The following is a 27,320-nucleotide window of genomic DNA, read 5'->3' as shown; positions in this document are numbered from 1 at the left end:
CTTTCCTTGTGCCACGATGTCATCAAATCCGACGACAGATCTGTGCTTGCCGCTTAGCAGATAATGAGATGAGTGGTCGAGAGTCCCGGGAGACGCAGACAAAGAGTGAAGATATCGTCGTAGACAGGCTTGGGCGGAGTAGGAGGGCACTTTTGCTAATGTCCCGAACTGAATGACTCAGCAAAGTCGACCACAGCTTGAGCTTATCGGAGCTCTCATGTCTCTTATCGCCGATGCACGCGAACATTGAAGCTCAAGAATTTCACTACCTCTGAGGCCCGAAGCAGCAATTTTGAATCTTGAGATTTTGATCATCGGCTGCAATGGCCGCTTCAGCAGACCAGGGGGATGACCCGTCCCAATGGACACGAATCGTACGCAAAGGCAAAAAGGTTGGCCGCCAGAAAGAGGTCCTACGCCTGCCTGTCGGCGGCCCAGCTGAAAACTTCCACCCAAACGGTTTTCCACAGCTCACCGTCGACGACATCAAGGCCGACCACCACAGGATTGGGTCCAAGTGGCAAGCAACAAAATGCCACGAGCAGCTTTGCAAAATCATTGAAGACAATTCTGCTTCTCATGACACAATCACCCGTGCTGTCTGTCTTGGTCTAGGGCCCTTCGATCCTGAGGATGCCTCTTGGTCTGCTCAACGGCGGTCTCACATCCAGCTGGCGGCTTTCCTGGCCATTGTAGAAGCTCTTAGTTAGTATCCTTGCAATTAGACGTTCCTTTGACAGTCAATGGCTAACAGCTCCTGGCAGGAGCAGAAAGTGGGCAAGAGATCGAGACAATCTATCAAGAACCACGTTTTACTCAACCAGACAAGGAATTCCTGACCGGTCTGGGTGGAAAGACTGTAGACTCGCCCGGTGCCTACGAGCTTATTGACAGAAGCACACTGATCTTCGGCGTGCATCTCTACCGAGATATATGGGCAGCGGCGCTCAAGGAAAGTCTGCCAGCAATGTGCGTGGGCACAGGCTGGGACGTCTGGGAGGAGTAAGCCTGCCTTGAAACCATCCGAGGACGTCAAAACACTGACTCCGTATCAGGAACCCCGGTGCCGATAAGAGCCCCGACTTTGATCGGATTCGAGAAATGGACGCCGCCTTCGACAAGATGCCTTTCCCACAGGATGACTACAGCTCTTTCTCCAGCACATGCATCTACTGGAAGAAGCAAGATGTCAAGGACGAAGCCCCGGAACAAGATGCTCTGGAAGACTTGCAAAGTTTGCGTGTCAGTTGAAGCCCTGAGAAATCACGTCCTAGGCAGTCAGCATGCCTTGTCCATCACGACGAATTCTCAACATACCAGAGACGTTTCCCGGGACGGCTATGCACAGCAAACAAGCCGGTGGATCAGTCTTCTTCGTGTCTTGTTCTGGTATCAACCGTGGCACGCTCATCGCATCCTGGACCAGAGATTCCCTGCTTAGAACGTTGGACGAAGGCGCCGTACTAAAGTTGCTTTGCTTCTAACCGTCAAATGGCCCCCTTCTTTCCGCGAACCAAGAGAGAATCTTTTTGCGTGATGCTGTGTGGCTTCACCGCCACTCTGAGAAAATGATGTGTAGGACATGTGGTTCGCGGGCCAAGGGGACTTGATGAAGCACATGTAGTTGCTCGAGTCCCGCAGGATGCGCTGCCACAACTTTCCACACAATTGTGAGTCGCGACACAAATTTCTGCCGTCGTATTGAAACACCTGGCTGACAATCTTTGTGGTACTCAGGCACCTCTTGGCTTTTCGTGATTCGATGAGGCTGAACGGCACAGGCGGATCACATGCGGCTTGCCTATGCGTTGACAGTCGTGATGGTCCTACTAGTGGTTCGCCTGAGTGGAAACATCATAGGGACCTCTCGGTCAGGAAGTCGGTTCTTTGGATGTACAATGACCGAATTTTGAGTTTTCCGACTCTGTGTACCAACAGTCAGCATCCGTGCAGTCGGCTGCCACAAGTCTTGCCCTTCTTTGTTATACACCATTCATTGTATACTCACCTTCAGCTCGGGACAGGTATGCATTGATGCATCCAGGTCCCGCGAGTACGGGAAGACTTGGTGGGAATAATGAAAGCGAAAGAGGTTCAAACATGCCATAGGCAAAAAATGTGCTTGCATCTGCTCTGATTGGCAGTCTACTTGGTTGCGCCATAACATGTCCTCCTCCAATGTCCACTGCTCAGAATTTTGATGTGTATATGAGCGTCATTGAATCTTCAAGCCTTTTTTGTTCCGAGCCTGCTGGTGGGAGTTTTTGTAGCGTCACCCACACGGCCATTTCCTTCTCAACCCCAATCTTCTGAATGTCTCAGGTGGATTCTCAGAATAATTCCAGCTTGGCACGTCCGGGAACATTGAAGTTCTGAACCACATCTGTCACCTCACAGCCGAACGGCGCAGATCCGTTAGTGTCATACACTCCCCAGCTGAGGAAAGTACCCGTCACGTTCTCGACAGTTTGCGAGCAGGCAAACCAGCTCTGAGGGGCAGCGGTCAACTCATGGTATACAGACCCTGCACCTCATGGTCAGCTCAAGTTTGATCCGGTCTCACCGGCGTCTATCAACTATAGTGACATACCGTCCGTGACGAGAAAGTCGAACTCTTGCTCATCCTGAATGGCAGAGACAAAGACCCACGCCCCATGCGCGTCCCCGAGGCTAGCCACGGCGACTCCGTAGACTCCAGGAGGGGCAGAGATGTCCGGAGTGTTTGTAAGATTCAAGACCAGCGAGTCGGGGAAGTGATCCGAAGGATCATCGGACTCCGTCGAGTTGAGGTACGCTGTGTCAGGTGTTAGCTTCTGGGTCGTCTCGAGTATAATGAACGAATTGAAACACATACTAGGAGTGCCGGAATAGTCGCTCATATTTTGAGCCTGAAGGAGGATACCCTTCTCCGAGAGGTATATGGCATTTAGAGAGGCGTACGTGCCGTTCAACTTCATGGCAAGCGAAAACTCAGAGCTATCTGTGGCGTTGTCATCTGACATGGACCTCCGCGGGAGAAAGTGGAAGGCATGAACAGTGCCCAGGAGGCCAAAGAGCAGTGGCGGCATTGAGAGATGCATTTTGGCTATGATATTCAGTCGCTCGAGGTGAATGCCAGTCCAGTTGTCATCGCCCAGATCAGATGGGTGCCCTCTTCGTATTTACTTTACTTCTGTTCAAGCCCCGGTCAAGGCCAGGTCAAGGACCCCGTCAAGGACCCCGTCAAATACGGTGCGTTGTACTTGGATGTGAAAGTTGGCGGGCGGTGAGCTGTTCAACAAGTATACCGTTGTGACAAATTAAAGCATCGGTTGCTAATTATTGGCTCTATTTGTCTCGCGAATGGCCTGTCCCACACTCCTGCCATATCCAACACAACACATGGTCATCCTATGTGACATGTTTGCACGCAGGGACCGATCTTACTGGTTTGTAAGACATGATTCCTTCGCCTCTGGCCTCGCCGTGTGGCACTGAGCTCGAGCGCACAATTGTCTCCCTCAACTTGTGAGGGTGCGGGGTTGTGTTGTCTTGGTACCAGAGCAAGTGTCACAAACATCATCGACGTTCCCGTGTGAAAGAATGGTTGAAGGATTTGAATTATCTGGAGAACTACGCATAAAACATATTATTTGGCAGAATTGTACTACAGCCTTCGGGCATACGCACGGTGTATTGTTAGGCTGTTCGGGACTAGCAGACAGTGTAAAGCCGTCACTTAGCTGTTTGTGAATGGTTCCACTGGGCCGGTCAGTCTCATCATATTGAGCTTCTTTGGAAGCCATCGCGGCCCTGCTGAGTGGTATGGAGGGACCCTGGGAGTATGATGAGTATTGTGTTATTGCCGGTTCAGATACGCAGGCGGGTTCCAAATGCTTCCCTCCTGATTCCCCTGGGGTCTCAGAGTACCTCTACACGATATTACACTAAGAAATTGTGTTTACGGTCTGTAAGCAATGGCTTTTCAACTACCTGGAGCTGAGATTCCTGACTGCTTTGGCGTTGGCTGGTCTCCGAATTCAAGCGTTGACACGGATTAAGTCCAATAATAGCGACAGATGTATGTTTTGGGGGGAATCGTCCAAAACGCGAAGCAGCACAGCCTCTCTATCATAGAGTCTTCACCTCTTGCCAACCGTAAGGCATGCTCCAAGCAGACAGCAGTTAAGCCACCTTTGAACTTGGGTCCATGCGCTTAGTCGCCCACATGGTTTCGTCTCATGGGTCGTCGTAGTTTCGTCAGCCACGTATGCCCTAAATCAATGGGTTTGGAATGTTTCCACCCCGGATGTAGAATGATGCAGGTCCTGGGCATCGTTGATGGGAGTACCAGCCGTCCCGATGTTGGCTGCTAAATTCCCTTTTCAAATATCCAATCTCTGCCGGAGACAGACGAATCATCTCACCTCCCCGGGGATCCACAACTCGCGACGAGGAGTCTACCTTGCCTCGCATAAGTTCAAGAGCCTCTGCCCAAGTGCCTTCCACTAAGTAGATACCACTCAAATCCAAGTGAATTTTGCCGGACACCTTATCCAGAAGATTCCTGAGTCCTGCACTCTTGACGGGAAAATTCGCGAGGAAAATACTTCGCAGCTTGAGCCGAGGTAAATTTGCAAGCATAGGGCCTAGTCTTGTAGCTGAATCAAGAACTTGGAACTCAGGACCAGGTAACAGGGAAAGCTTGACAACCTCCAGTCCAGGCGAAATAAGCATTGCGTCCAGCAGTGCACAGGTCGGGGCCGTCGAGACGGGGTAGAAACGCAGGTCAACGTAGACCTGGACAAGTTTGAGCTGCTGGCAAGCGTATCGTAGGTTTTGAAGCTCTTCAGCTGCGATTTCTAAGGGAGCCTTTGAGGTTGGCGTAATGTCGATTTCCAAATGCGTCAGACTTCCACTGCCAGCATGGACAATCGAAGGCAGCATGTGCCCCAAACAAGATTGTGGGCTTACAGCCCATTCCAATGATTTATCCCCCCATTCACGAGCGTGAACCATCAGTTTCCAAAATGGATTTTGGCCCTGCAAAATGGCTTTGTACTTTCGCGCATCCAGCCGATTGTCCCACCCACTCGTGAAGACGTCGTGCAACTGGTAACGCCATTCATCGCTCATGTCGAGTCTCCGGACGGAAGGCATCTGACGAATGGCGGCGGAGATGGCGGCGTGCAGGTGGCCGTCTTGAATGAGGCTCTTCTGCTCCTGGTATCTCCGTCTATATTCATCGTGGGCCTCTGTGATTGCCTTGCTAATTTTGGTCTCGAATGGATCAAGCGACGTCACAGTTTCAGGATCTTGTTGTCTCAGTCTCTTCAATGTTGTCATCACGTTTCGAGCTTCCTCCCGGGCAATATCAAAACCATCGATCTTGAAATGGTTAGGTCCTGGAAAGAGCCCAAGCAGAGAGAAATCTTCGGTTATCTCCTTTTCAACTTTGGTCGCTTCGTCATCAAATTTCCGGCCGAATGAACGAAGTTTGCGGGCAGTTGCCTTGGCAAACCGGCTGCGATCGTTTGCGAGTAAAGGATTGTAAGTATGTGTATGGACACGAATCATGCGTACGCCTTTTGAAATGGTTGGATGTTTTGAAACCTGTTCGAGGTACTTAAGGGAAGGTCGCGTGAAGAATATGTCCACAAGAGGGATTAGAAACCATGAGCCAACGTCGCAGAAGGCTCGACAAGTAAGTCGAATGTTCTTGATGTTTTCGACGTCTGGGTTGGGAACCTGTTCGTCCGAAGGAAAAGTCTTAGGTAGGACTTGTTCAGCTGAAATGTCTCGAAAGTTAGAGAAGATGAGCATCAAGATCTCGTTCGGCAGATCTACCACCTTCAGAGGTTTGATTGTTGCTCTCCAGGCCGACATGTGAACTGCTCGCCAACGATGTCGTGACCCTTCGTTAGACTCTAGCAACCGGTTCAAAACGCCAATGTCCAAATCCAACAACTTGATGTCTCCGTAGACAACATTGTAAGACATTTCTTGCGCCACTGCCTGCTGTTTGACGTAGCGGATCTCATCTTTCTTCTCCTGAATCATTACTTGAACCGCTCGCGATGTCTTTTCTGCCAGGAGGAGCTGCCTGAATGAGATACTTGCGTCGGCGAGATGGGATGCGTCTCGATCCATCGTCATTGGTGCTGAGTGTTGGCGGGGCTGGGCACGCTGATGGTTTGCAAATTGAGTAGTTGTCAGCAATTGGTACTAAGTGGAAGCACGAGGGTAGTTGGAGTGATAGACTGGGATATGGCGTTACCTGAGGACGTCTCTTGTCTGGCCAAAGCCAGGGAAAGTGATATTCGTCGAGATGGAAGCGTAAGACGTTTTCAGGAGGGCGGCACGATTGAGGGAAGCACTCCAACCGCTGGTATTGAAGTTTTCGACCGGGGAAAACTGTCCAGAAATTGTTGGGTACCAGCGGGTTTTGTTTTGCTTGGCTGATGGAGCAGGAAGATGGCCCTTTCTGTTAGCTGACCTTGAGTCTCTTAGAGCAAAGGTCACCAAATGGCGCACGACGGAATCGCGTTTCGTGAAAGGGGTCGCTTTCAGGTTCGGATGAGAACCCATTGGCCCTTTGATTTACGAAGTCCCAGTTTGGAAATTTCCTCTTATCTTACATGGCATACGGCATCGTATTCCTCACAAAGTTATCGACCCGTCTCTGCATGGCATCGCACAGCTTTTCCACAGATGGGCCATCTAGGTATTGCAATTGCATGACAAGAGGACCTCTCACTAATAAGATTGGAAAGATTAGAAAATTCGAGATTGTGCCCTCGCATCCAATCCCTACTCACGGCCCATCTCAAGCCATTACCTCATGCATACGCGCGAACGCAAGACTAGTTGAATGCGTGAAGGGTTTCCGATCTGATGAAAAGCCTGCATGCGCCAGCACCATCCAAAGTTTCTGCCTTTGAAGTCCACCCTACCCACTCTCAAATGCAATATCGACGATGAAACTGTGTATTTTGAGCAATGAGTGAGCTTGAAAATCTAGCTTGTTGACTTGAGGACCCTGGTAAGTAACAGGGTCAAACTCGACCAGCAAAAGCAAAGCCTTGCCAGGCATTCGAATGTTCATGGCTACAATCCAGCGAAACACGGGAATTTGGTCACGACTTGCTCCACCGAGGTGATAAAGTCATAGATACAATTTTGCTTTATCATCACGAAGTCCTAGTAATACAAGCCATATTGAGTCGCACGAAAACGATTTTATGAAGTACTCCTCGTACACGTCTATCTTGCTCTGAGGGAGCCGCGTCTGCCAAGTCTTGACCCCTGGAAACATGTCGAGGTTGGTGTGCACCGTGGAGTTCTCGGCGTTTTTTAGATGAATGATAAACACAAGCGGCAGCGTTATCAAAGGTTGCCAAGGGAAACTAAAAATTAGCCTGGATGTGTATACGGCTGCACCTGGTATAGACTGTGTGGCGTCCGCTATTTGTGGTCCGTTCATGGGGCGCCGGGATACTATGATCTAGTACCAGGTACCGGGCTTCTCGATGGCTTTTGCGTCATAGACTTGGTGGCCGAATTTTACTCCTATCATTACTGAACCTGGTGTTTCAAAACCAAGCATCAATCAAGTTCTGATTTTCCGGCTTGAACAAGAATCACTTATGTCCCATCTTGCATCCCGGCTGATAGAACTTCAGGCAAGGAGCGGGTCTTTGTTATTGCTTCGGTTATCTCGGCAAAGCGCAGCTTCAAGTACGCGTAGAGTTCTCGCCGCGCAGCCTGGGATATTATCCGGTCTTAAAACTCCAGCGATCTCTCGCTGGTGTTCAGCAATGTCGAAACGATTGGAGCGCTCGCCGTCGCATGAAGACGGGCTCAAGCATCCTTCAACCAAACGAGCCAAGGAGATTGACGCGCATCCGCCTTTGGAGGAACTTTTGGGCAAGGTGAAGAAGCAGAAGAGCGATCAAAAGGCTCAAAATGTCTTGCATTGGTTCAGAAGTAAGGACCTCCGGGCAGAAGATAATCGGGCGCTGTCCGAGGCGTCCAAGAAAGCGAAGCAAGGTTCTGGAAATCTCATCACTTGCTTCTTGTGGTCGCCAAAGGACCTCGAGTGGCACGGCACAAGCCCGGCGAGAACAGACTTCATGTTGGAGTCGTTGAGGCTACTCCAGGAACAGCTGCACAATTTGAACATTCCATTGGTGGTTCTGGCGGCTGAGAAAAGAGGCGACAAGGGTACGAAGGTATTGGAGTTTCTCCAGGAGCATAATGTCAGTCACGTGTTTGCCAACCTCGAATATGAGGTCGATGAGCTCAGAAGAGACATCCACCTAGTAGACCAACTGGCCGACAAGAATTTGGCAGCATCCTTTCATCTAGTCCATGATCAGACGGTCATAGAGCCGAAGGCTTTGACAACTGGCTCGGGTGGCCCAATGAAGGTCTTTACTCCCTACCACAAGGCTTGGTTGGCTGAGGTGTCCGATGATCCAAAGCTCCTCGACCTAGTCGACACGCCGGCCGCGAACGATAAAAAAGCCAAGACAGATTTGAAAGAATTGTTTAGCTCTAAATCCCCTACACTACCAGCGTCAAAACAGTTTGCGTCGACAGAAGACAGGAATCGTATCCGAAAGCTCTGGCCGGCGGGTCATGAGGCCGGTATCAAGCGCCTGCAAGGCTTCCTGAAGAAGAAGGTGAAAACCTACAAAAAGAACAGATCTACGCCAGCCACGGACAACTCCAGCCGACTCTCACCTTACTTCGCGTCTGGCGTCATCTCAGTCCGCGAGGCACTGAAAGCGGCAACAGAGGCTAACGATGGCGATGATTTCGCTTCAGGTGATATCGGGATCTCAAGCTGGGTTCGTGAGATTGTCTTCCGCGAGTTCTACCGGCATATGCTGGCCATTACGCCTCACGACGCGATGAACCTTCCCCACAACCTCAAATTTGACTTCGTGCAATGGGAGGATGACGAGGAAGGATGGAAGAAGTGGTGCGACGGAATGACTGGCATGCCTTTCATCGACGCTGGTATGAGGCAGCTTAAAGAGGAGGCCTATATGCACAATCGCCTGCGGATGAACACGAGCAGTTATCTGCGCACAAACTTGCTCATCGACTACAGGAAGGGCGAGAGATTCTTCGCTGAGACATTGGTAGACTGGGACTTGAGCAACAACACACAGGGCTGGGAGCCCAGCTACACAGTGTTCAACCCTGTAGTGCAGGCAGAGAAGTGTGATCCTGATGGAGACTATATTAGGAGGTGGGTGTCAGAGCTCAAGGACGTCAAGGGAAAGGCGATCTTCGACCCTCACAGCCGGCTTAGCAAACAGGAATTCGAGAAGCTCGGTTATCCAACGCCACATGTCGATTTCAAGGAAAGCAAGGACCGTTGCATCCAGAGGTATAAGCAGGATATGGCAGATGCTGACCCGTAGCGTCAATTTCTTTGAGACAGCTACAAAATAGGAAAGCACGAAATGATAATAAGGCTCGCAATGCTGCCGAAATTCACAACCGGGATGGTATGGCTCGGTCGCAAGTGCGAAAATGCTGTCCACGGACAAGCATGTATCAGTGTGGTGAATATGTTCATTGTGAGTGTTACGATGTACGCTTGATCTACAAATGTTGAAATAATACATTGTAGAAGACCTACGCTTTCTCTCACTGAGTTGAAAACAGGTGAAATACTTCTGATCATTTTCTACCTGGCTGCTGGATTTGCTAAGCGAAGAGATCCCGAGCCACTGTTTTCTTAAATTGGAAGGGGAAAAACTTACGTCGCTCAAGTCATTGAAAAATCATATGTCGGATTTGGTGGGCCAATAGAGCCTATCAGATGAGCATTGATGAGATAGCTCTGGGTGAATGTAATATGGATCTCAGTTGAATTCCGTATGACCAGTGTACTAAGAAGCTTCCTGAAGCAGCTCAACCGGAAAGAGTATGCGATCGTCATGTCAACAAGACACAAAACGACAATTTCGCCGGAACATGCTCATAGCGTGAGAGCCATGGCTTGGAAGCAAGGGAACAAACTCAAAGTAAGTTTTTACTCTGAACATCTCAGAAAACCCAAGCCACCTGGAACTTATTGGTGGACTCCATATGTGTTATCTCGTCAGTGGCGTCCGCTGTGTTTCATAAGCCGTTCTTGTTCGTCCAAGATCACAACGGCGTTTGCGCATGTGATGTGCCACGGTGCAATAAGTGATAAAATCTTTGCCGAGCTCTATTGCCGTTTATCTGCCTGCCTAGATCCTAAGCATGGACATAGCACTGATGAAGGTTTCTTCAATATACGACAGTGATTCGTCCGACCCAATAAAATCACCTACAACGAGGCTTGAAGGCAAATGGAGACGGGGCACCTCTGAATGTGGAATCCAGTAAATCCCCGAAGCCAGGTATAACCGAACGAAGCCATCATGAGTAATCACGCATGGCCTAGCTCAATGCCAGTCCCAAAGGAGAAATCCGATCGAGCCGGAATCCGTTTATGAGAATTTGCTCTGCCCTGACACCCAGACCTGCAACGTCCAAACCCAATTCCTTCCCTGGTCCATGTGAATGAGGAAAAGCACCTGAGTGTGGCCTGACGAGACGTGAAATTTGCACAAAGAGAATTGAGTTGGCGGCTGCAGAGGCTGCATGGCAACGTCAGCGAGGGGAAGTGAGGAGTTAGAACCAGAACTGTAGCAGCTCGGCGTGCATGCTGTGAAACAACAGCTCCAACCCGGCAATGTTACCAGTCTTTGAATTTCCCAGGATAGAAGTGGGTCAATTGGATTCTAGGCCGGGCGGAGATCCTTGAAATCGCGAGGTATTGCAGTCCGCTGAAGTGTGATTGGGACGGAGAGTCTACAAGATGGCGCATGTGATGGAGAGAACTCCGTGTTGACATTGAAGAACATCATGCAACTATCGCAAGCGCCAGCAACACACCCTTTGCTTGGTCAGTGAGCTGTTATTCTGTTTGGCACGTCCGCATATGGCTCGACAGGACATCCCTAATCAGATCTGTTCTCGCGTCCGGGCTGGCTCGGATCTGACATTCCAGGAACTAAGACGACGACTAGCTCAGCAACCAGTGAGTGCACTCCAAGCTTCACGTGCCTTGACCATCAAGGTTCCGATTCAACCGTCCTGTGGTCTAGAGAAGTTTCATGAGATGCCATTGGCGGCAAGAGCTGAGTACACCCCCGACCCGTGCGGAGACATGTCCTGGAGCTTGATGGACATGCATACTATGTTGTTCACGCATATGGAAATGCTGCAAGGCGTATCACCGCGTCAACGCCGTCTCGTTTCTGGGCTGAGAGGCAAAGTCAACTCATTTGCAACATCGGTCGGATACCGGTCAGTGCCCAGACGGGCTGTGGATGGCTGCTTTGATTCCACGACCTAATCTGCCGTCACTCGCTCGGATTAAGTACGGAATGCGCAATTGCAAACACAAGCATAGTTGTTGCAACATCTGCAGGATTCAGCACATCCCAGCAGAAGTATCTCGAAACCCGTATTTCGATCGACCGGTTTTCCCCATGGGACTCTACCCAGCACCCGTCTCACCGAGGTCAGTGGCATCACATATTGATATTGGTCGCAGTCGACACCTTTCTCGTTTCCAATGTTCGGTGATGCACGAGCTTCGGATATATGGGGGCTCAGACATCTCCGATGGCAACCAATTAAGTAATGGCGGCTTGAACTTTCAATTGATGGCGCATGAAGCTGTGAGGGGAGTGAAGTCTAAGTAACATAGCGAAGTTCTCCAACTCCTATCGATCTAGAACATGGCCTATAGAGCTAGCTCATCTTGGGAGCAGAGCTCTGGAATTGAACATGGTCTTTCCCTCCTCGACCATCCATCCTGAAGTGCCCAGGGGTTGAGTATCGAGTAGCAAGGTTCGCATTCAACCACGGCAGGCACATGGATATCATTAGATCGACAACTCATTCCATTCATGGGCAGCACTGGTAAAATTCTGCAGAAATGATGATACCTCAGGAAGGGAGATCTCGATTGATTGGTGTAGCACTGGAGGGCGCTTTGTCGATCATGCCCCTGGTTCCCGCACTTTGGCAGCTCCTCGTTACCACCACCCATACGAATCCAAGCTTGAGCCGCACCCTTGATCCATGGCTCCCGCATCGAGCCGAACATGCTTTTGTGGGGAAAGGGCATGGCGGAGAACCTAATTGTGAAATGGGTGACTGCATGACAAGGAACCCCTTTCATGTGAAGCTTCAGGGTCCAAGACTTGACCACCTCGTTGTTGACATCGTCCTACACGATCGATACAGTTCTTGGCGAGGTTATGTCGTAGGACCTATTGACAATTGACAAACCATCGTGTGTCTACAGCACCGTGATTCGAACGACCAGTGAGGTTTGCAGTGGATTCTTCGGACGAACGCTCCCGATAACCACTCAGAGAATGCCTAGAGAGGGGCTGCTGGACAGCTGCGCAACGAGGTACGATCTTTGGCATGCCGGACTCGTCATCGAGCGACTTTGATAGCGTCGTCAGTGCTATAGTGTCGAGCTAATTACTGCATATTGAAACCAATGCCGTGAAGTCTCACCATTGCTTTTTCAGAATACCACAGTGTTCCCTGATGCGGAAGTGCAGCGAGGGATGAAGCATCGAGCCGCAGCTCAACGTTTTCGAGATCGTATCGTGGACGAATAGTCTCTTGAGATCTAATGAATTGACTTTGTTGGGAGTTTTACGTGTCAGTGAGGAGGAGAAGAAAACGCCATTGAAGACCGGAGACCACATGCAAGAAGGTCGAGATCCTGGGACCTAGTCTGCCGGGCGTTGGCACCTTGCTGGAGATGGTTTGGACCCCTCCTGCAATCGGTCCATTAACTTACCACGTACACACCAATGTGGATGAGTGGTGATTCATTCGTCAGGCAATTCATGAGCGAGGTATATCCGGAGGCGTGAGCTGCGGAAGCCAGTTTCGAAGACCATATAAAGACAGCGTACGTCCCCTTCGACGCACTTTTGAGTTGGAACTGTATCTAGACCTGGAAACACAAGTCGACCCATCACTTCTTAGCCCCCAAACAAATTTTATACACTTCTAAACTGAACAAAAAGTACTTGCAATATGGGTGACGCACGCTCTATCGTCTCTGAGCCGCCCAAGGACAACAACGTCGTCGCAGTTGACGCGTATGCTCTTGTCCAAGCAATTCTCGGTCGTACGGCTGAGAAACCGAAGAGTGACTCGGACCGCACCGAGACACTTGACTACGATTACCTTCCGGACATCCGCAGCGACATGATGCTCTCAACATTCGATGACAGTGGCCCTCGTCCTGACAACCAGCCACAGAACGTCAGGATCGGGTGCGCCAACCCCTACGCTCTTGTTGAGGCCATGCTTGGTCGACGAATTGATCGAAATTCGGTCAATGCATCAACTCTGATCTCCCAAGTTCTGCAGACCGACTATGATGAGCTTTTTGATTTGAGGAACCAGTCCGTGCTTTTTGCCGGCCTTCAGCTCAATGAGAAAGAGCGCATTGCTACACAGCTCCAGGAGAAGGACATCCGCCTCCTGAGTGAGCGCGATCTTATGACGCCTGACCTATCCCGGGTCCAGCGTCTGCAAGACTTGGAGCAAGTCGGCCTCAAAGACCTCAATCAAGTTCGCGTCAAGCATGCTCGGATCCAGAACGGCAAGATCCGTTTGGTCATTCAAGCCAACGCCAATGGGAACCGCGTTGCTCGTCAAGTGTCCAACCGCGAGCTCACTCGGACCATGAATGAGTTTATGACTCCGTTCCGGTTGCGCGGCAAGGACGATGAGAACATGCCCGGTCGGGAGAATGAATATTCACCCCCGAATGCTTCTTGGCGTGACATGTACGACTATTTCTTCCAGAGCGTTAATCGCCGCCTCGTCAACGATGTGACCAACTTCTCCATCGGCGACGGACGCCGTCGTCCTACACACTTCTTCGATGACCCGACCCAAGGTGCCTCCACCAACAGCTGGCTCATCGCCGCCATGTTCTCCGTCTTCTGGGCTAGCCCTGCGACAATCAACCGCGCGACTCGTGTCCACCCGCACAATGAGCGCATGGAAGACGGCAATGAGGATCGCCGTGCACAACGCCACATTCTCCGCGTTCGCTTCCACGACAAGGGTGGCAACAACAACAACCGTACCGAGACCGTGGAGGTGAACTACGAAATCCCCATCACCAACTCCAACAATGAGCCCGTGTTTGCTCGTGCTTCTGACGGCACGGACATCTGGCCGTCCCTGTATGAGAAGGCCTTTGCCAAGTGGATCCTGGGCAGCAGCAGCAAGAACGAGCACCACCCTGACATCACCTGCACCCACTCCGGTGACCCGATCAAGGCCATGGCGCAGATGAACGGTCGTGACCCACAGTACTTCCGCTGCGAGAACCACAGCTCCAACGAGCTTCTCGGCGTCGTTCGCCAGAACTGTGTGAACAACAAGGTAAGCTTCGCCGCTGTTTCATGAACTTTGAAAAAGCCTGGTACTAATCACTTCTCTAGACCATCAATCCCATGTGCGCCTGGACTCACGCGACTGGCCCCATGTACCGCGGCAGCAACCTCGTTGCCAACCACGCCTACTCCATCTGTGGGTACGCCGTTGTTGGCGACAGGCAGTACATTGTGCTCCGCAACCCATTCGGTGTCACTGAGCCGGCTGGTCTGACCAGCTACCCTGGCCTGCTGACCCGCATGGACCCTGAGATCTGGCAGCCAGCTGAGCTGCTCGACCAGGGCGGCCTCTTTGCCCTGGACACGCGCGCCTTCAAGGAGTGCTTCCAGTACATGGGTTGCGCAAAGTGACTACTTGATGCATGGTAGGACTCAAACTCTGAAGAGTGGTCCTTCCACGGTGCGTTGCATGAGTGTGGTGCATGATGCTGGGCGCGTGTGGCACATCACATGCCAGAACTGACCTCAATGTCACTCCTTCATCTGTCATTTACGTTTACTTTTCATCACGTGGAAGTACTTCCAATCCGATGCATCATCGTTTTCTTCAAACCAAAAGTTCCTGTCAGGTGACTTGTCGAGAGGAGGTCTGCGGAAAGCAAACCAGATTGTATCTGTATTTAAGTAGTAGCCAAATCGTGAACTTTGACCAAAAAAATGGTGCTCGTTTTGAAATCTGGGCTGTAAAAAGTGCAACATTTATTAGAAGTGTTTTAGTCGTGTTCATTCCCAGTTCCACACGTAACCTTCACGCTGTGCCAAGTGTTGAAGTTGTTCCCGGGAGATCGCTGTTGAATACATGTCACGCGATCTGAAGGCACAGGAATCCGAAAACTTGCACCTGTTAGTCGGCATTCGTGTCATTAGGTGTGTGTCTAGTGAAATAAAGTCACCAAGTTTGAACCGATCTGACTTCGTCACGGCCAGCTGGTTCATGAGCGTACTCAGAGATGTCGCGGCAATCAGGCAGCTCGCCACTCACATACAGTCAAAAATAAATTTAAGTATTGGCTTCATGGCTTCATCGAGAAGGTGCAAGTCTTCTGGAAAAACAGCAGATTTCTGTACACAATTGTAGGAATTGTTGAATGTCGTGAACTGCCCATCATTATTCCCAAGATACTTGCCAATAGAGGTGCGAGTCCGATCTTGACGGGTATGCTGTACTCAAGTCCCTAGAGTCCATTGGTCTTGCCTTACTGACACTTGCTAAACACAGCTGGTGGGGAGTGAAATTCTTCGCTAGCTTTAAGGATACTTCGGCAAGAGCAAAGAGACAGTGTCCCCCCCCCCCCAACAGGAAAAAGTCAATGAAAAGCACTCGAGTCAACTCCACTTTCTAAGAACCTCAATATTAGAATTGGAGCTCAAAGTAAGTATAGGTAAACTGCATAAATTTAGAAACCCCTTCACTGTTTTGTCAGCGTCTGCGGACTTGCATTGCTCGTTTGACATTTTACTTGAAGCTTCAGACTTGACCATCTAGATGACTCCAGCCTGAGATTTCCTTTCACCTTCGATAACTTTCTGTATTGGGCGTTCAGACATTAAAATCTGGTCCCTGATGGGTGCATTAGTATGAAATGGCGCAAGAGCCCATCTAAATGTGAGGCTACAGTAGCTTGACGTGCAAGAGATAGGAAGACTTGCCAAGCAAGTGTAATCTTGCTGTATGAAATTGAATGGTCCAAAACTCCAACAAAGAAAATAGTTACTTTGATATGTTTCATGAGGGGAATGGCATTACTATCGTTGATATGCACAGTACCATCTCATAAGATTGACGACCTATGCAAGCGCCCAGAACTTAGTTATCAGGAGCGTTCCCTTCAAGTTCCCATCCCTGAATCAATCCGACGATCATAATATTATAGAGGCTGATCCATAAATTCACAGATAATGTCTCTTTACTCTAATTAAGCTACTTGTACCTATATTACTGACGGAAAAATGGGTATTTGATTGAGCACTTGTAAGTTTGAACAAATTGGGAACTTTTCCACTACGTCCTCTGTTCTAGGCGCCCTCAAAGAAAAATCCAGGTTCTACTCATTTCGCTAATTTCAGCCATGTTTTACCCAAATCATCGCGCCCTGGGTTTGCAACTTCCCCGAGCTACTCAGTCGCATGATATTGTTTCGGCAGGACATTTCTGCCGCAAGAATGTACTAACAAGGCATCAGCTACTCAAGTTATGCAGGAATTTCCATCGCTTTCGCCGGAGCCCGCTTCCGCAATGCCTATTATGCGGCTGCTAATAGACCTTCGGCGCGTAGAGCATGTCTTCTCCAATGGCATCAAACGAGCCATCCCAGACTGTCAAAGTTCAAATTTTATGAGCATCGGATAATCATTCTGATAGTAATGGGTAAGTTGTGATCAAGCATAATATTTAAAGCGAGTCTGGGGAAATTGAGGGAGCCCCGGGGAGCCCCGGGGAGCACCCCTTGGGTGTCGATCGGATGGACGGAGTGGCCGAGCCAATGCACTGTTCAGCATGCGGCCAAAGTTACCGGCGCTACACTCGTTCCACACGGGTTCGAAAGCTATGCCTGAGTTAGTCCACCATGCTCTGCTGTTCTTGTTCGCAAGAAGCCTGCTCAAATACGCGCGCTGCCAGCTTTGGTACTCAGGGGAAATGAGACGTCTGGAAAGTGAATCTCTCGTTTCATCCTGAATAGCTGGTAGATTTGCCCCTGCATAACATGAATCTTTGTCAACCAAAATTAAACTTTAAGGCTGCTCGAATCTGGCATGTGTGTCATCAATGACCCTCTGGTCATTCTTCACACTTGTAGCAGTGAGAGGTTTGAAACAATAGGTCTGTAAGGTGACTTTCAGACTAATCCCAAGATCTGCTTGGCAGGAGACTCCAGCCAGAACCCTCTACAATTACAACACAACCAAAGCATGTCTACAGAACACCCAATTTTGATGCTTCCACGGCAAACTTGAAATCAACTCATAGATGCACGATGAGATTATGAATTAGCCTCATGAAGAAGAAGGTTTCTGAAAGCACGCATGTATCTCTGTGACGTGCTTGGACTGATCCACCACGCGAGACAAAGGCTGCAAGAGGGGATATTACGAGACCTGAGCAGCCGTCACTGTGGAAGGGTGGCGAACCGGAAATGGGTGAAATCGCTTCGTGATTTGCAACTATCCCAAAGGCTATAGCTTGTTCCTCTTGGCCTTCTCTTCTTCCCCCTTTCTTTTCAGACGCTGCTCCACTGCCTTCCGAGGGTTCACTCCATCCACAAACCCGATGAAAGGAGAGCCGACCTGATATCCCATCATGTCTACAATCTGCTTCGGAATTTGCGGAAGCTTCTCCCAGTCTACAGCGATGAAGTAGTTTTCGAGCTGGCGCAACCAAGGCTGACAGTACTGAACCGTCAGAGCGCGTCGAGCTGCATCAGACCTGTTTTGGCCTCCGCCGTGCCATAAAGTCCCGATGAAATATACCAGGCTTCCCCGAGGCATGACCACTGGTCTAGCCTCGGACACCTGCGGCACACGATCAGCGCCCCAAGTGTGTGACTCAGGTACGACAACGGTCGCGCCGTTCAACTCGGTGTATGGATCAAGCGCGACCATTATCGCCTGGAATTTGCTGTCAGCCATGTGGTTGAACTCTACAGATGCTGTCAGGGTCTCTGCTGCCTACTGATCCCAATGGCCGGTGGGGCCGCGGTATAGTGATTTGGCCATCATCGTGGTGCAGGGTTTGCGGCTTCTCGCCTGGCTGGATGCTGATACTGTGGATGACGCTGAGAAGCCAGCCCGGGTCCATGAAGTAGTCGTTAAGAGCGACAACGCTGGGGTGGATAGTAAACTTGTCAAAGACTCTTGACTTATTAAGCAAAGAGTAGATGCGCTGTGTCTTGAAGCCCTCAAATGTGTTCCGGCCCCTAGTAGCTGCTGGGCCAGCATCGGAAGAGGCGGACAGGCGTCGCAGCTCCTCAAGCGCCTCGTCGACTTCCGCATCAGTAAATGCGTTTTTGATAATCACGTACCCCTGGGCTACGACTTCATCGATCAACCTTTTGGTGTCGGGATCGACCTGTGCAGCGTCCCATTTCAATTTCTTATCAGACCCAACCTCCTTGTAAATGCGTTGGTTGTTGCCTGCGTTTTCATATTGGTAGACCATCGTGTACAAATTTTTAATCTGATGAAGGGAGTATTTTCTGAATCTGTACCAAGACTTATCCGCGTTGAGGAGCAAGCGCTTGATGTGTTTCCACTGACTTATAAAGATGAGGTATGCCCGAAATGTGGGTCAGCCGAGGCAAACGGTCGGGCGGCCGAAAAGTGTGTGATGCTTGTCGCAACGGATGAGGGGGAACCTCCATACTGCTGAGGTGCCCTTGCTGCTTCTGCTACTCTCATTGGGGGCCGGCAACAAGGACTAACCCTCCTTTCATGGAGGCCGAGCAAAGTCTATTGGTCCAAGACAATGACATCAAAGCACCGGTTGATCCGGACTCTTCTCCTGTCGCGCGGGAAAAGGCTTGAGATGTTAGTGTTATGTCTTCATGCGGAACATTTTGACATCCAACCAACGTGGCTCAAGGAGACTCAAGCGCTTTCACATGTTGCAGGGCTCTGAGCTCTGTCGACCGTCACGCTTGATCTATTTGGCCACCAGAGTTTGATGCAGCTCCAGCTTGCTTTCTATGATAACAGTCCTGGCTTTGAATTAGCACCGTGTAGTTAAACATGATTGTTGCGTTCGCGACGAAGGCAGTTGCCGTAGATCACCTCAAAGCTGGCCGTCTTATCAATATGATCAACAAGAAGACCTTTACATTTCCTGGTATCAATTAATATGAAATGTTTTGCCTGCCAAAGCTTTCGTGCGCGATAGGCAAGTGATTGATGTTAAGGAGTATGGGAAAAGGGTGTGCAACTTGAAGACGTGAGTATAGAACATCACATAGTATAGGCGTGCCGCTGTCGTGTAAAATATGCATGCAACGAATCTAGTCGATGTGTCTAGTTAAGGAAAACATTCTGTTGAACTAGTGATATTGTGTCCGCACCTAAGCTAGCATTCTGCTGTAGTGGGCACTGTAATAGAAGGGGAGGCGCTGGTCCATGAGGTAGCTGCACCAGATATCACCTGTCTAGGCCAGTCAAGTCCTTCGTCCCACTCTCCCATGAGAAGGGTCTCGATGTGCCGCAGAAGCGCCGCTGGCCAGCCCCGCAAGTGCCAAAGGCCCGTGTTTAGACTGATGAGAACAGCATAGTGCGCCAAAATTACAAGGGCCACTGCGTTCCGCTTCGAGCACATAGCCAGGAACACAGCGTCAACTTCGTTGCCCCAACCCCAGATAACCTTCATCTGTTGAGGATCTCCTGCATTGTCCACAAGAAACGCAATATCGTTAAAAAGTGTCGTGATGGCCTGGAGACATGCATGCTTCTGCTCATTCTTGCAGTGGCGTTCTACCAGGTCCCGGATTAGAGCAAGCTGTGGAAACCGCAGCTCTAGGTTGTCCACAAGCTCGTTTCGAACAGTACTGAACTTCGACACCACCATTGAGTCCAACCAGGGTTGTGATGCAAGCTGGTTTCGAACAAAAGTCGTCGTACTTCTGCCGAGCGTAATGGCGTGCAGGAGCTCTTTCACAGGATCAAAGTCTGCCGGCTCACAGTCTCGGCGGATCGGTCGGAGTATGGGCTCTGCTACAGCGTACAATGTGGTAAAGGCTGCAAAGCCTAAGAGGGCCTTGTGCTGACACTCCTCGAGGCGCTGCAAGTGCGGCCCCGCTCGAGTCAAAGCGGCATGCTGGTGCGCTGTCGCTCTAACATACCATCTTGACATAGACCGGTCTTGGTCAAATAGTTGAAGCGCTGCAAGGGCGAGGATACTGTTCAGTAAATAATGATGCGAGAAGCCCAGACGAACAAAGTCGTATTGGAAATTCCGGGCTCCATCCGAAAAGTCGGCTGTTAGAGGATGCCGGTGCCAGAACTCAAGTAGCTCAAGATCCGCGAGACTGTCCTCATTAAGCGGCGTTCTTGTTAAAGCCGGCGCAGAGAAGCTGCATGTCAGGCCGTTGCGCTCGCAACTTCGACATCGGGGATGGACTTCATTACACTAAAGACATGTGGCTCAGCCAGCTGATGCTATGCAAGGCTATTGCCATCCCGACCGGAGATAACGGGATGAGACGGCGCCGTTGTCTTCTTCTTACCTTGACGTGTCTTTCTTTGCACTGCTCGCAACCCTCGTGAGATTTCCGGTGGGCCTTCCGCTGTCTGCTTATATTCATGGTGAAAATAGTCTCCGCGTCTGATGTGTTGTTGTCCAGTAGAAGGTTCAACAAGCTGCCCCCAATTCGCTTCGTATAAATACGGTTGTTACAAACTGACCGCATCCCTGCAGGAGCAAGTTCCACCATCCTTGCGCGATTCAGCGGGCTCACCAGCTCCGCCGTATTTATACGACGCGGTCCACTTCTTTTTACTTCGGCCCTGATGCTGCACCGGTCTAGTCGGAAGCACGTTGTGGCTGGTGCCTCTGCCGCCACAGCGGCCCCGGCATTCGGACTTAACGATGTAAGAGAAGCCAGCTGGTAAAGCGATAGCCATGTATAAACATGTATATAAATTTATGCTTGACTCTGTACGGAAGAGATCTCAAAATTCCAGTTGTTTGTTCGCAACCTCAATCATTCAATCAGGCAGCCAGTATGTCTCGAGCCGTTCTTATAACCGGTGCGACGGGAAAGCAAGGAGGTGCAGTAGTGAAGAGCCTCTTGCAAGCCAAAGCAGATTTCACAATCCTCGCCATCACTCGCAATCCCAGCTCACCAGCGGCCCAGGGACTCAAAAGATTATCGCCAAATATCTTACTGATTCAGGGAGACCTCGGTGACGCACCGACTATCTTTGCAAATGCCAGAAAAGCGGCACCTGGCCCAATATGGGGTGTGTACAGCATACAACTACGTCCACTAACATGTTATGGGCTTGCAGTTTCAGTCTTTGACTCCAGATAGAACCCAATGGAAAAAGGCCAGACAATCGAAATTGAAATTCAGCAGGGCAAAGCACTCATTGACGAGTCATTGAGGAACGGCGTGAAACACTTCGTGTACAGCTCCGTGGACCGAGGTGGCGAGAAAAAGTCGTTTGAAAACCCAACACCGGTTCCACACTTTGCCAGCAAACACAAGCTGGAGCAGTATCTCCTTGACAAGGCATCTGGCAGCAGCATGGACTGGACCATACTCCGCCCGACCGGTTTCATGGACAACTACGTCCCCGGCTCAATGGCGAAGGTCTTCTTCACGGCTTGGAAAGTAGCCATTGACAGGGACCGCCCGCAGCAATTGATTGCCTGCGCTGACATTGGTTACTTCGCAGCCCAGGCTCTAATGTATCCGGAGAAGTACAAAGGTCGAGCGATCTCGCTTGCAGGCGACGAGTTGACGTTTGACCAAGCCGCCGCAGTCTTTAAGCAGAAGATCGGCAGTGACATGCCAACAACCTATGGTGTGGTTGGTTCCCTGACGCTATGGGCTCTGAAGGATGTCGGCACTATGTTCAAGTGGATGAATAGTGAAGGATTCAGGGCCAATGTTCAGGAGTTGAGAAGAGAATATCCTGGGTTGACAGACTTCGGTACTTATTTGGAGAAGAATAGTGGATACGGCCGCAACTGATGGGTGTTGTCGAGTAATGTCCTACTTAATGTATGTATGTATGTATATGTATATATATGCCTTATACAGCATTTTCTTTTTGTAATGAACACCGATATCACGGTGAGGAATCATTGTGACATCACGTGATGTGATACTCTAGAGTTCAGAGAAGCTTCAATGAGGAGGTTGGTCTACATCGTGAGCTTCAGAGCACCCGGTGCTTTTCAGCGGGTCTCGTGTGCTACATAGCATGAGGTAAATTATTGAGTCGCTGCAGTCGACTTGGCAAAGTGTGCTTTGAGGAGCCGGGCCTGGACTCGGCCTTGAATGCTCATTGAAGAGTCTCTTGCTTGTTGAAAACACACGCTTACCTTCTTATACTGCAATACCACGAGGCCAAGAGGCCAGGTGTTGTTTAGGCTCCACAGATGTGACTTCACAGATGTGAAACTGTTCGGAGCTTTCTGGATCTGGAGCATTGAAACCAATGGGAGACACGCAGATCTGAACAGGGCTAGCCTCAAATTTCTAAATTTCACAGATGTCCAGATGGTTTGCTGGCTTATGTACATTTTCTTGAAGAATGAGATGTTCATTCTGTTGGATTATCACTTAATTATAGAAGCTACCTCCGTGTGGAGTCATGGCATGCTGCCACAATATTCCTGATTTTCTGGCGATACAATAGGAAAACAACGCTAAAAACAACTTTTATATACATGCTGCGAAGCAGATATCTGGTTCATTCCAGTTCATATCTGCTCTGTGGTCGGGTATTCTCCAACTCGAACGGGCTTGATGGCCTGTTGTTCCTCTTGTGTCTCGGGTCACCAGACGTCGTATCTAAAACTTCCATTCCTTTTCCTTCCATCACACTAGGGCTCCGTTCCTCCATCCATGGTGGCTTTCTCGTCGGTGACACCCCACTCAGCTCCTCGATCTGCATGTGATATAAGTCTTGACTTGTAAGGGTCGTGTCGGTGTCGGACAGTCCTAGAGCCGAAGACCCAAAGAATGCATGTCTGCCATGAAAATGAGCTCCACCACGGTAAGATGACCCCGTACGCAAAGGCGGAGGCCTTAATGGATTTGCGCGCGGGTTGATGGACATGACGCTATCTTCGGGTAGACGTGCAAGTCGAGGCTCGCTCAGGTGGCTACTTGCGACGCTCTGTGAGAAAGGCTGGTTCTTCTCACGCATAGAGTGTCGTCGCCGCCAGTGACCTAGGGTCTCTGCGCTGAAGGTATCGAGAATCTCGGACGCGAGTCCATCTTTGGATGCTGCCGCGTTCGAACCGCTTCCGTATGGCATGTTCCGAGCCATCCTCCTAGCCCTGCGGCGGCGCATGCAGATGAAAGTGATGAAAGCGATGACAGAAATGAAGACGGTTACAGTCGGCACCACGGCAGCAGCAATCAGTGGGCCCGCGAGATGATCAGTTTCACTTGATCCAGCAGCACGTGTTGAATCTGATGTTGGCGTTGCGGCTACAGCGCTAGGCGTCACACCTTCAGGAACTATCGGTGCCTAATATTCAAAATCATCCATCAGTTATGAGACCATTCGACCGTAGATCTGGATGACTTACCGCGGTAGCCAGGGATGGTAAGTTTGTTGATGAGAAAGTGGGATCATCAATAGTCATTCCCTCCTTCGTGATGAACCACGCTTGGTTGACATCGCCATGCCCAAGATCCGGGTTCGGCCCCGGTGTAGCTAGATAGGGCTGCTTGGTGTCGTTGTAAACGCTCATAGCTCGGCTGGACCCTACACCTCCAAACCAGTCCGGCATGATTGTCCATGTTGTCCGATTGTTTGCGGTATCGACATGAGGTGTAAGCCCCCACGTCTGGTTGTAATCAGTTGTGATATTCCTCAAGAATGGTGCGTAGTCCCCTCTATCGTTAATGACGGCGTCCATCTTCTCCTTCGCGCCCAGCCAGGAACTTGCGAACCAGTAGTGACCTGGATCGTCTGCATTCTCCAAAATCTGATAAATCTGCCCCGTGTACAGCCCTGACGCTGCCATACCCATTTTGCCATCGGGGATCGCCTTAGAACCGTCGACATCAAGAGAAAACTCGCCGCCCAGCGCGAGGTTTGTGAGTCGATAGTATTCGTTCGGGTCAAAGGCCCCAGTGGCTTGCGCCGCCATGTTGACTGTCTTGGGACATTCAGAGTTGGAATGGTGTAAGACGACTCTGTGTTCTGAGGGCGGAGAATAGCACTCATGAGACTCCACTCATGGTCGGGATGGGTGGGCAGCGAACTCATTTTGACTGGGCTCATTAAAGTTTAACTTTCATCCGTCCCACCCTCCCGCTACTTCAGGCACGTTGTATGGTAAAGTTTGTTACCAAAGCCCCTGCCCCGAGGCAATGAAACATACGAGGTGAGAGCCACGAACCTACGAAATTACCCCTGGCATCCTGTACCGACGGTAGATGAGTAAACTTTATGACCTGCAGCCGAGAAGTCAACAGCCTCTCCTGCGTCATGAGCCTTTAATGCTTCCTTCCCCGTGACGAATTACTATTTTATACGAGCGCTAGCAGGACCTGTTCTATTCTTTGGCAGAAACGAGCAGTAACGTCAAAGTCAGAAGTGGTAGCTGTGTGAAGATTGTTGAAGCCGTCTAGAGGCATTGCATTGTCACGGGATGGCCATTCAAAATGACCAGGATCATGCTGGATTGCAATGCTCGTCACGGCGCGTCTATTCCCAACGGGCACTTTGACCGGTTCTTCGGCGGCCCAATCGAATCCGGAGAATTTATCCGGATGCTGTTATCTGATTGATTCATCTTAATAACCTCACACAGCTGCTGATCACTTCTCTTGTTCGCCAAGAAAGCCCTCATAACAGATGCCACGCAGCGCCCGCGATGGTGGCCACCCTCGGCGCTTCCCAAACCTCCGGCCGAGGACTCAGGGCCAGCTATTGCACGTAAGCGCTGTTGATGAATCAGCTGGATATACTTCGCCGCCAAGAGCGAGGCTAATCCACCCCCCACCAGACATTCGTGCAAGGCTCACTCGCTGGATACGGCCTTTAGTCTAGTGAACTCGGAACCCTCGGGGCATCCGCTTGTTCACCACTTCCAATGCCATGGGTTCCGCGTACAAAGAATTTCCACTCAGCTCACAATGCATGATACACCTACTATTCGCCACTATTCTCAACACAGCGGAAAGCGAGACCGAATGATCGACTGCTTGAGATCCGACTGGACATCGGCCGTCCGACCCAATGAGTTGCCCTGATGCAATAGTGTTTGCATTGGCCGTCACGCAACAGAAATCACTGGATAAGGTTCCAAACCACTCAAGTGCTCCGTACCGCGCGTTCAAACCACTATGCCCGGCCAAGTCGTCCACACAAACACGGGGCGCCTGTGGGCGGAGTCCGGAATTGAGAGGCCAGGGCGAAACTAAGCTTGGTGGCTTCCAGCGTTCGTCCAAATCTTTCTGGGTCCCATGCACGTAATGTGTGATAGTCGAGGAAGCCAAAAAGTCTAAGTGACGGTCAGCGCGGGTCTGAGCGGCGGGTGCCGCCATCCACAAGGTTGAAGATTACCCGTAGCACTGGCGAGGAATACCCGCAGGCAGCATTTTCCTGGTTCCCAACTCAAATCAAACCGCGGTAAGCTGAATGCTCAAGATCACGTCCCTGGACCAGTTGTTCTAGACCACATGACGATCGGCGGTGGCTAGGGACAACCTTCCTCGAAGCCTTTCCTGCGATCGGCGCTACCTTCCGCAGAGCTGACCCCTGTGGTCCTACAGGGACCCTTTGACAGCCTCATATTGTCGCGGCTTCATCCGCCATCATGATGGCTTCTAATTTCGATGAAGCATGGTTTCAAGGGAGACTAGCTGGGCAAGTATTGCGCTTCTGCCACGGTAATTGAAGTGATCGAAATAGCATAGGCTACACGAAACTCAGCTCGGTTGAGACTAGCAGGTCTGCATCCCGCCATCAGTTGGCGAGGCGGAATCAGGTAGTCTCACGCTTTGCAACATTATTGTTGATGTGTACTACACAGTGGTAGACTATAGCATGTCTCACTGTGAACCCCAGCTCGAACTATCAATGCTAAATCCCATGTTTTTGATCCTTCTCATTCCCCGTGTCAATTTCGGACTTATTCGTTGAGGTTTTCATCTGTGTACATACTTGATGAGACCAAAATAAGGTAGCAGTTCTAGTTGTTGAGATAGATCTGCCGACGAGCCTGCTCAAATGAAAACTTGGGATATACGATTGACATCCATCCAATATGGCACATCGTAATCTAGCTCCACAACACAAAAGTGCCCACTAATACCTGTGGCATGTTGTACAGAACGGAACGAACTTGACAAGACCTAGGATCGATGTGCCGGCGAAGGCGTGTGGTGTACTCGTCCCGTCGCCTGGGATATCAACGATGCAAATCCTCGTTCCGGAGGGGGTTCCGAGACCTCCTACCGATTTACCCGAACAGCAGTCCGTCGGCACTGCCGAAGTTTCCGGTGCGATGCGAGAGCTAACACTGGAGCACTGCCCGGTACAAATTGAATTGATGGAAACTTCAATGTCTCTCATTGAATAGAACAGGAGCGGCAGCATAGTATTTTTCGCCTGCACAATGTCAATACATGAGCATTGTTGAATCACATACTCCCGATGACTTGGGCTTCTGCATCAGTGTTTGCCACTTTTACCATCTTAGAATCTGATAAAGGAATAGCAGTATTTTCTTTGCTGCCCATATCCAAAGATTGTTGGGCGCCAGTATATTCCATCGTCGACTAGTCATGGATGAGGCCTGCAATTCAGAACACTCGGCACTCGGCGTTCTCGGGTCGCCTCACTGTGATCGGGCGAACGCGTTTAGGTGACCGCATCTGGCGGACAGGCCCATGTGTCGACCTAATAGCATATCAATGTTGACCACATGGGGCATACAGAGCCGCGAGCGGGTAAACTTTGTACCTTTCGACCCATGGGTAGATTTGCGACGTGTCGCTCCTCACCGATCGTTCTTCGTAATTATGCTTGATGGCAGTGGTGGCATCAGCCGAATGTGCCAAGGTATTCTGTGCGAATTTACTCCGTAGCAACGTGTGAGTAATTACCACGCGGGCGCACATCTTTGCCTGGATTCCATCCAGCCTGCCAGGAGCATTTCGGTGT

General features: G+C 50.4%; 9 protein-coding genes across 9 annotated transcripts; 4 read left to right on the top strand and 5 right to left on the bottom strand.

The window, feature by feature from the left end:
• Positions 1 to 323: 323 nt before the first annotated feature.
• Positions 324 to 1,251, top strand: J7T55_012411 (uncharacterized protein; the record flags this gene model as incomplete). Its single annotated transcript, XM_053137293.1, has 3 exons — positions 324 to 705; positions 765 to 1,002; positions 1,056 to 1,251. The coding sequence occupies 3 exons, from the start codon at positions 324 to 326 to the stop codon at positions 1,249 to 1,251; spliced, it is 816 nt and encodes a 271-aa protein (XP_053000209.1).
• Positions 1,252 to 2,330: 1,079 nt separating this feature from the next.
• On the bottom strand, positions 2,331 to 3,080 carry J7T55_012410 (uncharacterized protein; the record flags this gene model as incomplete). The annotated part of the gene is made up of 3 exons (XM_053137292.1): positions 2,331 to 2,524; positions 2,591 to 2,794; positions 2,855 to 3,080. The coding sequence occupies 3 exons, from the start codon at positions 3,078 to 3,080 to the stop codon at positions 2,331 to 2,333; spliced, it is 624 nt and encodes a 207-aa protein (XP_053000208.1).
• A 1,179-nt stretch (positions 3,081 to 4,259) lies between these two features.
• Positions 4,260 to 7,294, bottom strand: J7T55_012409 (DNA cross-link repair protein pso2/snm1; the record flags this gene model as incomplete). Its single annotated transcript, XM_053137291.1, has 8 exons — positions 4,260 to 4,348; positions 4,407 to 4,851; positions 4,954 to 6,082; positions 6,257 to 6,393; positions 6,476 to 6,542; positions 6,618 to 6,735; positions 6,937 to 7,086; positions 7,174 to 7,294. The coding sequence occupies 8 exons, from the start codon at positions 7,292 to 7,294 to the stop codon at positions 4,260 to 4,262; spliced, it is 2,256 nt and encodes a 751-aa protein (XP_053000207.1).
• A 502-nt stretch (positions 7,295 to 7,796) lies between these two features.
• J7T55_012408 (deoxyribodipyrimidine photo-lyase) lies at positions 7,797 to 9,413 on the top strand (the record flags this gene model as incomplete). Its single annotated transcript, XM_053137290.1, has 1 exon — positions 7,797 to 9,413. The coding sequence occupies one exon, from the start codon at positions 7,797 to 7,799 to the stop codon at positions 9,411 to 9,413; it is 1,617 nt and encodes a 538-aa protein (XP_053000206.1).
• Positions 9,414 to 13,101: 3,688 nt separating this feature from the next.
• J7T55_012407 (thiol protease) lies at positions 13,102 to 14,831 on the top strand (the record flags this gene model as incomplete). The annotated part of the gene is made up of 2 exons (XM_053137289.1): positions 13,102 to 14,469; positions 14,529 to 14,831. The coding sequence occupies 2 exons, from the start codon at positions 13,102 to 13,104 to the stop codon at positions 14,829 to 14,831; spliced, it is 1,671 nt and encodes a 556-aa protein (XP_053000205.1).
• A 2,823-nt stretch (positions 14,832 to 17,654) lies between these two features.
• On the bottom strand, positions 17,655 to 18,636 carry J7T55_012406 (uncharacterized protein; the record flags this gene model as incomplete). The annotated part of the gene is made up of 2 exons (XM_053137288.1): positions 17,655 to 18,086; positions 18,151 to 18,636. 2 exons carry the CDS (start codon positions 18,634 to 18,636, stop codon positions 17,655 to 17,657), a joined length of 918 nt encoding a protein of 305 aa, XP_053000204.1.
• An 897-nt stretch (positions 18,637 to 19,533) lies between these two features.
• J7T55_012405 (uncharacterized protein) lies at positions 19,534 to 20,305 on the bottom strand (the record flags this gene model as incomplete). The annotated part of the gene is made up of 2 exons (XM_053137287.1): positions 19,534 to 20,241; positions 20,303 to 20,305. The coding sequence occupies 2 exons, from the start codon at positions 20,303 to 20,305 to the stop codon at positions 19,534 to 19,536; spliced, it is 711 nt and encodes a 236-aa protein (XP_053000203.1).
• A 1,084-nt stretch (positions 20,306 to 21,389) lies between these two features.
• On the top strand, positions 21,390 to 22,159 carry J7T55_012404 (uncharacterized protein; the record flags this gene model as incomplete). Its single annotated transcript, XM_053137286.1, has 2 exons — positions 21,390 to 21,422; positions 21,494 to 22,159. 2 exons carry the CDS (start codon positions 21,390 to 21,392, stop codon positions 22,157 to 22,159), a joined length of 699 nt encoding a protein of 232 aa, XP_053000202.1.
• A 724-nt stretch (positions 22,160 to 22,883) lies between these two features.
• Positions 22,884 to 24,416, bottom strand: J7T55_012403 (uncharacterized protein; the record flags this gene model as incomplete). Its single annotated transcript, XM_053137284.1, has 3 exons — positions 22,884 to 23,669; positions 23,731 to 24,302; positions 24,371 to 24,416. The coding sequence occupies 3 exons, from the start codon at positions 24,414 to 24,416 to the stop codon at positions 22,884 to 22,886; spliced, it is 1,404 nt and encodes a 467-aa protein (XP_053000201.1).
• Between the last annotated feature and the right edge of the window lie 2,904 nt (positions 24,417 to 27,320).

This window comes from Diaporthe amygdali (assembly GCF_026229845.1).
Source record: "Diaporthe amygdali strain CAA958 chromosome Unknown NODE_2_length_3802984_cov_64_841326, whole genome shotgun sequence".
Taxonomy (NCBI): domain Eukaryota; kingdom Fungi; phylum Ascomycota; class Sordariomycetes; order Diaporthales; family Diaporthaceae; genus Diaporthe; species Diaporthe amygdali.
Note: the sequence above shows the minus strand (reverse complement) of the source record. Positions and strands in the feature narration are given on the sequence as shown.